At 36.1% G+C, this 13,013-nt stretch overlaps 1 protein-coding gene across 11 annotated transcripts in view; it reads left to right on the top strand.

Moving 5' to 3' along the window:
* The window catches only part of NOL4 (nucleolar protein 4), a 412,809-nt gene that overhangs the window by 108,231 nt on the left and 291,565 nt on the right, over positions 1–13,013 (top strand). For all 11 annotated transcript variants that reach the window (XR_003517122.2, XR_003517123.2, XM_027577287.2 and 8 more), the window contains one exon: positions 12,368–12,479. Coding sequence is in view for 9 of the 11 variants with exons in the window: in XM_027577287.2 (XP_027433088.1) it covers positions 12,368–12,479 (112 nt within the window). In the remaining 2 variants the exon portion in view is untranslated. The remainder of the gene's footprint in view (positions 1–12,367; positions 12,480–13,013) is intronic.

The following is a 13,013-nucleotide window of genomic DNA, read 5'->3' as shown; positions in this document are numbered from 1 at the left end:
AGGTATTATTTCTTCTTTGATTGTTTGGTAGAATATCCCAGGGAATCCATCCTGCCCTGGACTCTTGTTTTTTTGGGAGGTTTTTACTGGTCATTGGCCTATTCAGGTTGTCAATTTCTTCCTGTTTCAGTCTTGGGAGTTTATATGCTTCCAGGAAGGCATCCATTTCATCCAGGTTGCTCAGCTTATTGGCATATAGTTGTTGATAATAATTTCTAATAATTTTTTCTATTTCCTTGGTGTTAGTTGTGATCTCTCCCCTTTCATTCATAATTTTATTAATTTGGGTCCTTTCTTTTTTCTTTTGGGTAAGTCTGGCCAGTGGCATCGATCTCATTAATTCTTTCAAAGAACCAGCTTCTAGTTTCATTGATCTGATGTATTGTGTTTCTGGTTTCTAATTCATTGATCTCTGCTCTAATCTTAATTATTTCTCTTCTAATGTGTGGCTTAGGCATCATTTATTGCTTTTTCTCTAGTTCTTTAAGGTGTAGAATTAGTTGGTGAATTTGGGATTTTTCTATTTTTTTGGGTGAGGCTTGGATGGCTATGTATTTCCCCCTTAGGACCACCTTTGCAGCATTCCATAGGTTTTGGACTGATGTGTTTTCATTCTCATTGGTCTCCATGAATTGTTTAAGTTCTTCTTCGATTTCCTGGTTGACCCAAACATTCTTGAGCAGAGTGGTCTTTAGCTTACAAGTGTTCGAATTTCTTCCAAATTTTTTCTTGTGATTGAGTTCCAGTTTTAAAGCTTTATGATCTGAGAATATGCAGGGAATAATCTCAGTCTTTTGATATCAGTTGAGACCTGATTTGTGACCTATTATGTGGTCTGTTCTGGAGAAAGTTCCATGTGCATGCAAGAAGAATGAGTATTCTGTTGTTTTAGGGTGGAATGTTCTGTATATATATCTATGAGGTCCATCTGGTCCAGTGTGTCATTCAAAGCTCTTGTTTCTTTGTTGATTTTCTGCTTAGATGATCTGTCTATTGCTGAGAGTGGAGTATTGAGGTCTCCTACAATTAACGTATTGTTATCAATATGACTCTTTATTTTGGTTAACAGTTTGCTTATGTAGATGGCTGCTCTCATGTTGGGGGCATAGATATTTACAATTGCTAGATCTTCTTGTTAGATAGACCCTTTAAGAATGATATAGTGTCCTTCTGTGTCTCTAACTACAGTGTTTAGTTTAAAATCTAATTTGTCTGATATAAGAATTGCTAGCCCAGCTTTCTTTTGAGGTCCATTGGCATGGAAGATGGATCTCCATCCCTTCACTTTCAGTCTGGGTATATCTTTAGGTTCAAAATGAGTCTCTTGTAGACAGCATATGGATGGGTCCTGTCTTTTTATCCAATCTGCAACCCTGTGCCGCTTTATGGGAGCATTTAAGCTGTTCACATTGAGAGTGATTATTGAAAGATACGAATTAATTGTCATCATGTTGCCTGTGAAGACCTTGTTTTTATAGATTGTCCCTGTAAATCTCTTTTCTAAATCACTCTTGGGGTCTTTCTCCTTTTATAGAACCCTCCTTAATATTTCTTGCAGGGCCGGCTTAGTGGTCACATATTCTTTCAGTTTCTGCTGGTCTTGGAAGCTCTGCATCTCTCCATCCTTTCTAAATGACAGCCTTGCTGGATAAAGTATTCTTGGCTGCATGTTCTCATTTAGTACCCTGTATATGTCTTTCCAGGCCTTTCTGGCTTGCCAGGTCTCTGTGGATAGGTCTGATGTTATTCTGATGTTCCTCCCTCTGTACGTAAGGAATCTCTTTCCCCCTAACTGCCCTTAAGATGGTTTCCTTGGTTCTAAGATTTGTGAGTTTTACTATTACATGCTGGAGCATTGGCCTGTTTTCCTTGATCTTGGGAAGGGTGTTCTCTGCCTCTAGGACATGAATGTTTATTTCAGTCCCCAGATTAGGGAAGTTCTCAGCTACGATTTGCTCAAATATATCTTCTAGTCCTCTCTCTCCACCCCCTCAGGGATTCCAGTAATTCTCAGAGAGATCACAGTTTATTTTTCAGTGAGCTCTCCAGGCCACACTATCTCCGTTTCTGTTTGTGCTGCTATAAACTGCAGCGTCCTGGGTTGTGTGCCCCTCAGCACAGCTCCCAGTCCTTGCCTCCAAGTTGGGGCATGGGGGCACTTTGCCCTTTGTGCTTCTAAAACTGCCAGCTGCCCCAGGTTTGCTTGTGCGGCCCTGCTGCTCCAGTTTCCCTCTGGGGTTCTGCCCTAAAGTCCTTTCCCTGCCGCTACCGGTCTGTGAGTCTGTGCCCTGTCCCCAGCAGGGAAGGCTGTTGCTCACTGGTGGTGTAGGATCCCCATGGCCAGGCTCCCTCCCCCTTCCATGTATCTTCCGATATGTGCCTGTGGAATCACGGCTCCCTGCTTCATACCTTGAAGCCAATGGCCTGCGATATTCTGTTTGTAGAGATCCAGATCTATCTTCTTACAGCTCAGGCTGATTTCGTGGGTGTTCGGAGTGGTCTGGTAGATATCCAGCTCAATTCCGGGGACCGGTTGAAATAGGGTTCCCTACTCCTCCACCATCTTTTCCCCCCTCAAGAGGCATTTTCTAAAGGAAACCATCTCTGGCCAGTTTTCTACTTAGTATCTCAAAATATTGTTTTCATTATTTGCCAGTTGTTGAGCAATTCAAGAATTCACACACTGATTTCTACATCTGTGGCACATGGTTAGCATCTCCTGACTGCTTTGCCTGCACAAATCTGTGAGAGTTGTGTAACTTGCCGGACTCCCTTGGAGTGAAGTCTAACCTTCAATTTCTTCCATTTCCGCTAAGATGCCTAATTATTGCCTGCTTTGAACAGCTGTGGCAATGGTAGTCTTAGGTACCTGTTTCAAAAGAAGCACCGGTGTCCCTGCTGACTAGCAGCAAGTAGTTAAGGTAAACTTTAACAGAGGTGGTTATAGTCAGAGCCAAGGAGAGCTTGAACGTGCCGATAAATTCTAGACCAGGAAGGCTGAATTCTAACTGGTCTTCCCTCAGCCCCAGGAAAAACACTAATATATCATATTATACACTCTTCAGAAGAAAGCAAGAGAGGAAATAAATTCCCCACACTTCCCATGTGTGTAATTGTATATTTTAATGTAGCTTGTAGTGCTGCAAGTAATTGTATAAGCATTTGCTTTGCTGAGTCATTTTATTTACATGCAATATTTAGGGATTCTCTTTATTTTACTATCAGGAAACATGCATGAAGTAAAACTTTTCACTGTCCATCTGCTCATTTTTTTCATCTACTATAAGAATTCTCTGTGATGACAGTCTGTTCCTTAACAGGCAAATATTCTAACATAAGAAGTGACAAAAATAGCATCCACAACTTTAGAGATCTATTGGCAGTTGATTTGATTATTTCTTTTGATGTTGTCTTATTTGCTCAATTGGCGACTCTTTTAATTATTTTAAAATACAGCTCCAAATTAAAGATGTGCATCATTATAAAAGAGATAAAACAAAAGAGAATAAAGTTCTTTTTTTGCAAAGCTATACAGCTAAGTTTGAACCATAATCATTGAAGCAAAAACTATTTCCAGGAAAAGTTAATTAATTCTAATTAAATTAACTCACATGCTCTTTCTTGTTTGCCTATGCCTTGATCTACTAATGTGTAATGGTATAGGACCCCATTCGTCTGCTTTGCCCTGCAATGCTGTTACCTCTTTGCTTACCTCCTCAAATTTCATCACCTGGTGCATTTCTGTGCTTTTGCCCAAGCTGAGTGTCTCTGCCTTTTGCCTCCCACTCTACCATTTCCCTGTCCCTGGAGGACACTGACTTAGGCCACTGTGCTCCTTTCAGAACCATTCCTTCCTCCCACCCTACATTCCATGCATTTGCTTCACATTTTCAGATTGCTTTGAGCTATCTACAATTTGACCTAAACTATCTAAAAATATCTCCGCCTGCTCTAGACCTTCTTTGGATTTGCCAGCCTTCATTTTAAAATTTGACCACATATCCAGCATCTTCTCTCAACACCACAACTAAGATCTTTGGATTGACATACTGCATTCTTCTACTTCAGACCAGTGGGTTTTTTTGTATTATTTATCACAGCCCATTAGTGAGTTATCAAGTCAATTTAGTGGGTTGTGTACACTTTTAAAAAATGAAATAGAAGGAAAAAGAAATGATTAGTTTTATTTTATAAGTGTGTATATGGGCTAGCTTATGATGGGAAATATATTTACACTTGTACTATTGGTCTAAAAAGCTGGAAAACACTGTTTTAAATGGGGACTGTGATTTCAAATTGCCTGCATACTTCCCAATGATCTCTTCCACCTGCCCTACCTCTCACTTCAGTTCTTGGTACATTCTTAGATTTTCCTGACAAGCAATTTGTTTCAAGTTTAAAATGATGGGGCCCCTGGGTGGCGCAACTGGTTAAGCATCCCACTCTTGGTTTTGGCTCAGGTCATGATCTTGGGTCTTGAGATCAAGCGTCGCATGTGGTCCTGCCTCAGGCTCCATGCTCAGTGGTGAGTCTGCTAAAGGTTCTCTCTCCTTCTCCTCCTCCCGCCCCCTGTCTCCTCTCTCTGTCTCTTTCTCTCTCATAAATAAATAAATCTTAAAAAAAATTATTTTCAGGCTCTAACTCATATTTTCATTCATCTAGATAAATGTATCCTGTGAAATTGCCAGATTTAATGAATAAGACACAGGATGCCCAGTTATATTTGAATTTCAGATAAACAATAATTTTTAATAGAAGTTTGTCCCAATGTTGCATGTTTATCTGGAATTCATATTTAATTGGCAAAGCTGTTTTATCTACTACCATTAATCCTATTTAAAAATCAGCCCTAGACCATAAGGGTAGAAAAAATTGTGGCGCCTCCCCTCATCTGTAATGCAAAATAAAAACTGTACTAAGTCCCAAATAAGCATAAGGATGATCTGAGCTGTGTTATGCTCAGTTGCTTTTTAAAAAACCTAACAGTAGTTTGGGTTTTGAAGCAAAAACTGTTGAGGTCCAGAGTGAATGCAGACTCGATATAGGCAGGCCAAATATCTGGCTTTTTGTCTAATTGATTATTGCCATGCATGTACTTTTTACCTAAGGGTATTTATGTTGAGTCCTGATGAAAGCATTTTTCAGAATCACTTTGGAATTAATCAAACACTTACCAATAGGTGAGTCCAATAATTTGATGTATCCGGGCACATTAGTGGTGTAGAACCATATCTAGCTGTATGCAGGGATAATTATACTGTCTGTGCATTCAGTAGGTATTTGTTGAAGAAGTAAATGTTTAGGTGAAAAATATCTTCATCTTTGAAAGACAGTTTCCATATGCACCTCTGCAAATTAATAATTACCTCTGTAGAAGTACAACGATGCTTAGTGCTCATCTTTTCTCATGCATGAAATGGGTAATAGAGAACCAATATAAATATAAGGGCAAACCATTGGCTAGACATTTCAATTTCGTAATACACCTAGAAAAATATCCGAGCAAGTTGTTATAACATTTGCAAACTTTTTTTAATTGCCCAAATTCCCTCTTTTCAAATGTATTCAAAGATACACAATGCGTAAAGTAGATAAAGGCAGGGTAGCCCTTGTTGAATAAGAGATGTTACACTGTACCAAGAATTCCATTCCCCAGTAGAGGTTTCTCTGGATTTTGGTGTGCTATTTCTTTATGGATCAGGACATATGAGGTCTTTAATAGCATTTAGATTTATAGGCTTTATTCAATGATAGTTAAATTTTATTAGTTTTTTAGAAATATGTTTTCTATAGTTGTATTATCCAGTTATGTACATTGCAGGTGGTTTGTGATAGAATAGCACAATATTAAATATCACAGTACTAAATATAACAAGATAAATAAATTTCACTAAGAGATTATTTCTAATTTATTTTTTGTTCAGAATCTTAAAGAGTGTACATATGAGAAAATATCAAAAGTTTGGTCCCAAGCGCAAATTCTTCCATAATGGTACTGCATGGTCAGCAACAAACATGTTTTTAATGTTATCATTCCAGTAAAATAAAAGTATTATTGCTATTCTCATTTTTATAAAATAAAGGCAACGGTAATTTTAAAAATAGTGTGATTAGACCAGTTTTATTTGCTCTGAGGCTCAGTATCTGAAGTGGAGCATACTATACCAAGGCAGAAAGCTGAGGAGTAATGTAATTTAATGGAATGGAATGGAATTTATAATGAAATTCAGCAGAGCCTCCTAGTTTTCCAAATTACTGATACTTAGTAACATTAATTTTGTTTGTTTTTGTTTTGTTTTTGCTAAAACCTTAGTGAACTTAGCACAAAATGGTGTGATTTTGGTGGATAAATCTTTTGGCTTTAGCCATTTTGTTTTGCTTTAAAAAGTGGTTGCTAATGTACATGACCAGTGTCATGTAATATCTCTATTTCAGTTCACGGGTTAGTTTTGCATCTTAAGCCAAGCATGACTTCTCTATTGGTGAATTTTCTTCAATAATTAGAATTCTTATTCCTTTAAAAATAGGCCACTCATACTCCTTGTACTTTCTATTAAAAAGGAAGACCAATGCATTTAGTTCCTGGCTGTTAAATATTAGAACATTGTTGCAAAGCCCATCACTTTAACCATCAGTTCTGCAGAATAGCCTACAGGTGGCGCTCTCCATTGTTAGTGTGCAGTCTGATGTGTTTCTTGTGGAGCTTTGTAACCGAAGCCAAGCCACAGAGAGTTTGACTGCCCCTTGTGTTCAGAATGGTCCCCTCAAACCTGTTAGAGCATCTTAAACTTGCAAAGAACTTCACACCGGGGAACATTATAAACATTTCAGGATATTAACCTAGGCTGTGAGGTTAATATTCCAACTCTTTATGGATGAGATAGTCTCTCTTCTCTCTCTTTTAATGCTGGTAAGCAGGAGAGGCTAGAAAATATAGTGATTAAGGGGATAGTCTCCGAAACCAGATTATCACCTGAGTCCTTTCTCTTTACTTGTTTGACGAGTTATACAACCTCTCTGAAGCTTAGTTTCCTCATCTTTTAAACAAAGATGACAATGGTGATGATAGTAATCTATTCTTGGGATTGTTGGGAGGATCAAAGGATAAAATCCTTGCTTAGTATAATCCAGTTATTAAGGGCTCAATTAATGGAAAACTTAAACACACATGTATTATTTAGGAAGCATTTCCTTTTTTTTGTAAAACAGCAACAGTGAATAATAGTTGTCATATATTGAATGAGAATCTTAATTTTGAGAACTGTCCATTCTCTACCATAACAGGAACCAGAGTATTGCAGGTATATGTGGCAGCTGAATACATTTAGAGCACCTTTCTTCTGAAAATGTTCAGAAATTAAACAGTTAAATATAGAGAAGCGGCTTGGGACTGAGGAAGAAAGACATATGACAAGTAGTCCTGTTTTAAAATTCTTCTCTGCTAGCAGTGTTGTTATCAAAATTTTATGGCTTGGGTTAATAAGATAAACTTGCATCATATAACTGTGAGACACATAGTCTGAGAAAATACAGCAAAGCAATGGTTTATTATTACATTGTTTTGATTAACTGACCAAGTTCGTCAACTTTTCTAACTTGATGTTACTTCATGTATTCACATCCAGGTAGGAAAGATTTACTTCTGAAGACAAAGCTCTGCTATTCAAAAGTAAATGTAAGAAAATTTTAAGAATTATATATTACTGAATTTACAAGATAAGATTTGCAAATCAATTTAACCACAGTTGCTGTTTTATTTCCATTCTTTTGGATCACTGACATTTTTACCCTAACTGAACTATGTTGAGAGGAAGCCAGAATTTGGCTTTATAGTTGTAAGATTTTGAAAAAAATATTTTCTTCTTTCTTCAGCGTGGCAGGGACTTTGACAAGGTAAAATGCCCATCCTCTTTTCAATCATAATATTTGAAAAGTGAACTTTTCAAAAATGTGCCAATAGTTTGTTGTTGTTTTAACCCACAAGTGGAAGATCAATAGCAGTGTCCCTTATGGGACTTGATCATTAGGCCTTCTTCAGGTGGATTTTTTTATCATTAGATTACTAATGTCATACTGTTTTTGCTATCGAGGCCAGTTTTATTGTTTACTCTATCAAAAGATGCTGCAATTCAGTTATTTTTATGTAGAAATATTACCATATTTTTTTGATGGGAGAAGTCATTTCTACTTCTAATTTATGATAATAATTTGATTCATGATATTTGGCATTATTGATGAACTCTGGTTTTAATGGACCTAGGATGTAATATTTTCATTGCAAACAGTATTAATGATGTCCGAAACACAGAGGAATTAAGGTCTTTAGAAGTGGTAAGTAATGAAAAAATAAGTTGTGCCACAACATCTACACCCCTCTCAACCATAGCTAATTCAAAATTAAAAGCAACACCAACGGAATCTTCAGCCATAACTCAAGTTTAGTGAAGTTTCACAAGTGCTGACTTTGTCCTGTGAGGATACTTTGATACTTCAGGTGTTTTTGAAATATATAATTTTTAAAAATCTATTTTGACATTTCTGCTTTCCTTGGACCCAACACATTTTTCTACTGGATAAGGCCACCATGATCCATTCAATTTATAGAAATAGACAAGAATTTGGGAGATCCAGGCTTGAGTTCCAGCTCTTTGCTTTGTCCTCTGTTGTGTAACAATGGCAGTTCATTTCATCTCTTCATACCAATCAATCCACTTATCAGATCTGTTTAGCTACTGTTTAAAATAATGAATGCAAAAAGTCAATGAAAAATATAAAGCATTATATAAATCTAAGAAAACAAGTCTGGATTCATAGGAAAAAAAAGCATTTTTATGAAAGGGATGCCTCATAATTATTTACATGATAAATAGTGTTTGGTCATTAGTTTATAAATTTCAATATGGTTAGGTTCTCGTCCTTCCTTTGGATGTTAATTTCTATTAATAAGCAATATATGTGGCTTGTCATAAGGCAGTTGTCTTTTTAGTGTTTAGTTCAGAGAGAGCAAGACTAATATCCATTCGTGTTTTGTTTTGCTTCTTATTACAACAAGATGCAGTGTTTCTGCATGGACAAATTCTAAGTAAATACTCTCTATCCTTCCAAAATATAAAGATATTTCTAAGAATATATTTTCAAGTGAAGTATTAATCTCTTCAGTGTTCTTGAAAATGTCCTCTATATTCAAAGCTCAGTTTCTCTCCCAGAAACAAATAAGTGGATTAGATTTGAAGAGTGGGTCAAGGAAATAGACATTTATGCGTGATTAAAGCATTTTATGTAATTAATGATAGTATTGGTAGAATGGTATTTCAAGTATCCGAGTCAAAATATTTTTCAATTTTGGGTTCTTTACTTCCAGGTTTTATTTGCAACAGCTATTACATATTGCATAAAGGATGTTAGGACTTTGATGAATGGACAGCAGAAGAATATATCTCTGAGTTTTATCACCGTTTATGAATATCTATTTAAAGTTGACTTAGCATTTCAAATGTTCACTCCCAGCAAATGGAAACAGAGCCTTTCATTAGAGGAGGAACCATAAGGGCATTTAGCCCCTGCCTCAATTTCTAAAGAGGCTTCACGTGTGGGCTTTCAATGTCATCTCTAAATGGGGTTACTGGAGGATACCAACAGGATCAAAAGACAGGGCTTTAATTATGAAATGTATTTATTCAAATGTACCATAATTTAAGAACTTTTTAAGGATATTTCTTCATTTTTAAAAATACTCTAAGAACTTCAGCAATGAAGGTTGCCTAGGATTCTTAAATTCAAAGAAGCCGGGGAGGAAAAATTCTAGATAAGGAAAAAGAAATTATTTTCCGTCTTCACCTGCATGGCCAGAGAAATATTATTTCAGAAATGAGTGTGAGATGTACAGAGTCTGTTCTGGGGGTCTTTTGTCCTTGTGCTTAAGAAGACTCCATGGTCTGCGGGCCCCAGTGAGCTTGAGGTGGGCAAGAAAGGATTCGAGGCGAGTGGGATGCCTTGGCAGGTCTCCCCATAAAATGGATTTTGAACACCAAGAAAAGTCGCCCCAAGTAAGTGCTTTTATCCACTTACATAACATGTAGTGACATGCCAAGTGCTGTGCCGGAATAACATCGCAGAGAATAGTGTGATAAAATACTTGCTGAATTTTTTTTCTAAGATACAAAGTGGGACTTTATATTTTTTCCATGTACACATGAACACAAACATATTTGTGACCATTACAGGTACTCTGTTTTTCAGAGTTGAACTATAAAAGAAATGTAATGTGATTAATAATAATTATTTTAAAAAATGGATTTGGAGTGACATAGTGCTGGGACAAGTAATACAGTTGAGTCAGGTCAGTGATGAATCTGTCTAGAAGGGATTCCTACACAGGTGCCTTCTTAGCATCAGGAAAAGGGCAGATTGTGGAGAGCATCAGGACCCTGGAAGCAAATTCAGGATGTCTTCAAGTCTACCATTTGCCCATCATTTTTTCAATGGAAGATTTCTCTTTTATATAAGTAGAGAAAGATGTAATAGAATTCCTCTATGAAAATCAATTGGACATTCTTCTCAAATCCTGTTTGTTGAATTTACTGGTCAGCCCCATAGTTCCAATGGACTATGACTCCATGTGAGTTACAATATCAGGACCAGGCATGTCTCATGGATTTTTTTTTAACTTCTGAATTGCTTTAATGTAGGTTTTCAGAGAGTCAGAAAAAAAGAAAAAAGATCTTTAAGTTAGATAAACAAATCAGGCAGAGGTGTCAGTTCCCTCAGTAAAACAGATGAATAGGAATCAAATGTGTGTGTGTGTGTGTGTGTGTGTGTGTGTGTGTGTGTGTAGTTAGGGGAAATAACATAAGAGAAAGTGAGAATTTAAATTGTGTATATATTTCCTTATTCAATGACTAATATAGAATGGTTTGATGAAATATTTTCAAATTGTTCTGTTTTTCTCTCACAATTCTTTGTACAGTATGAAGAAGTATGTTTTAAAACCAGACAACAAATTTTAATTTACAAAGGATAGTTATATTAAAAACCCTAGTAGAGTTGAATTTTAATACCTGTGTATGGACAAGCCACAAGAGATTTTAATTGTGGACTTAAACCTTCTCTTGGTATTCTTATGGCTTTTTTGCCCTGATCTAGCATAAGTGATGCAAACTGATTTTATTATTAAATTCAAGGCAAAGTATGCTTTACGATTTGGGATTTTAATATATGGGGTTTCTTCAATGGTGTGCTCTTTCTACAGCATGAACAAGTAAAAGTTGACCCCATCACTATTAATGGGATTGGTGTAGACTTGTACTTAATTATACACAAACTGCATATTTTCTTTCCTGTCTACAAACTTAAAATACAGTAGTGTTCATAACAGCTGTGCATGCACCTGAGAAATTGCCTGTAGCATTTATGTCTAATTCCCAACTCATTTCTTCTTCTTTATCTCGTATTTCATGTACCAGCATTAGTGTGATGGTGGAAGACTAATGCCCTGTATCACACTTCTTAGTACCACTGTCTGAGTCCATGTCTGCTTTTATTTAGAGAAATTTAACAATCTGTCAGCTTCCCTTCAGAAGTTATTTGCTTTGATAAGAGAAATATCTTGGTTTTTGAAAAGTTAATATTTTAAAAATTACTGACAGGAGTATTGATTTCTAATGTGATTCTAGATCATGGTTCTGAAAATAGAAACTCTGTATAGGGTATGAGGAAAGCTTGATCTGACACTCAGTGTGAGCTGTTGTGGACATAAATTATGAAAGACTGACATAAGATAACAAATGGAAGAAGTGGCCAAAATGCATTTCCAGGTGTGTCATTTTCTGTGGAAGGGATGATTCACTGCAGTAAATATGTATGAGTTCTCTTAGAATTATCTGTTATTTTCAATTAAAATGTTTTGGAAAAGCCATAATGAAGAAATGCTCATTAATTCAAAGTCCAAAGTTTCTTGTTTCTAGTTGGGGCTAAATTTTTTAAAATATATGTAAAATTGGATAAAACTATGGTGGTCCTAGCAGTAAGTTTAAAAACAACGTTGACAATTTTTAATAAGGAAAATTCACTAGACTATCTGCACACTGTGATTACTTTTCCTAAAAGAAATGCAGAAATATAAACAGATATCCATCCAGATGTGGTTGATTTTTTTTCTCCACATCACATTATTAGCTATTATTAAGACACATGCAATCAAGTTGGATAGATATTTCTTGAAATGATGCATGGTATGCAGTGCATGCTTTCATTGTGCTTCCTGCCATTATGGAATAATGCGTCTTATTTGGAAATACACTGATCATTTCTGTTGACTCAGGCTCAGTCAGCTTATATAATAACACCTTTATTTTGTGAATCATTTCAGATTTCAGAGAGCTATGCCTTCCTACCAAGAGAAGCGGTGACACGGTTTCTAATGAGCTGCTCAGAGTGCCAGAAAAGAATGCATTTAAACGCAGATGGAACAGATCACAAAGGTAGCCACAGTGTCAAATAGCAAGACTTAAAGTAATTCTATTCATAGTGGCAATTTATACCCCACATTTTTATAAAAATTTGTCAGACTGAAACAGTTCAACAAGTCAGATCATCTCATTTATTGGAGTAGGAGGCAGTAAATTTTGAATATCCACTTCCAGAATAATTCTGTGCCCATTCTCAGAAGAAAGGCAGTTTTGGCTGTGGTAAATAATTTTTTTCCTATAATAATATTTTAGCTTTCACATCTTGTGTGTATTTCATGGTATTTTAAATATATTTAGCAAGGAAATTGATGTTCCATCAGTGTCCTTTTAAACCTACCAATTCCTTATTTGTGAAAGTGATGAGTAGTATGGAGCTCCCTAACTGAAAATTTTTATATGCAAGTTATAATTTGTCTTTAGCTCTCATTAAAAATTATTTAGATGATTTTCCTAATCTATCAATTTCTCTCAGAGTTTAAATTAATCTCAAAGATACATTTAGGCTAGCCCACTCCCATATGTTGGGGGATGAATAGACAAAAAAGA

The sequence above is a fragment of the Zalophus californianus genome, chromosome 14, assembly GCF_009762305.2.
Source record: "Zalophus californianus isolate mZalCal1 chromosome 14, mZalCal1.pri.v2, whole genome shotgun sequence".
In the NCBI taxonomy this organism is placed as follows: Eukaryota; Metazoa; Chordata; class Mammalia; order Carnivora; family Otariidae; genus Zalophus; species Zalophus californianus.
This window is presented reverse-complemented; position numbering and strand designations above follow the sequence as displayed.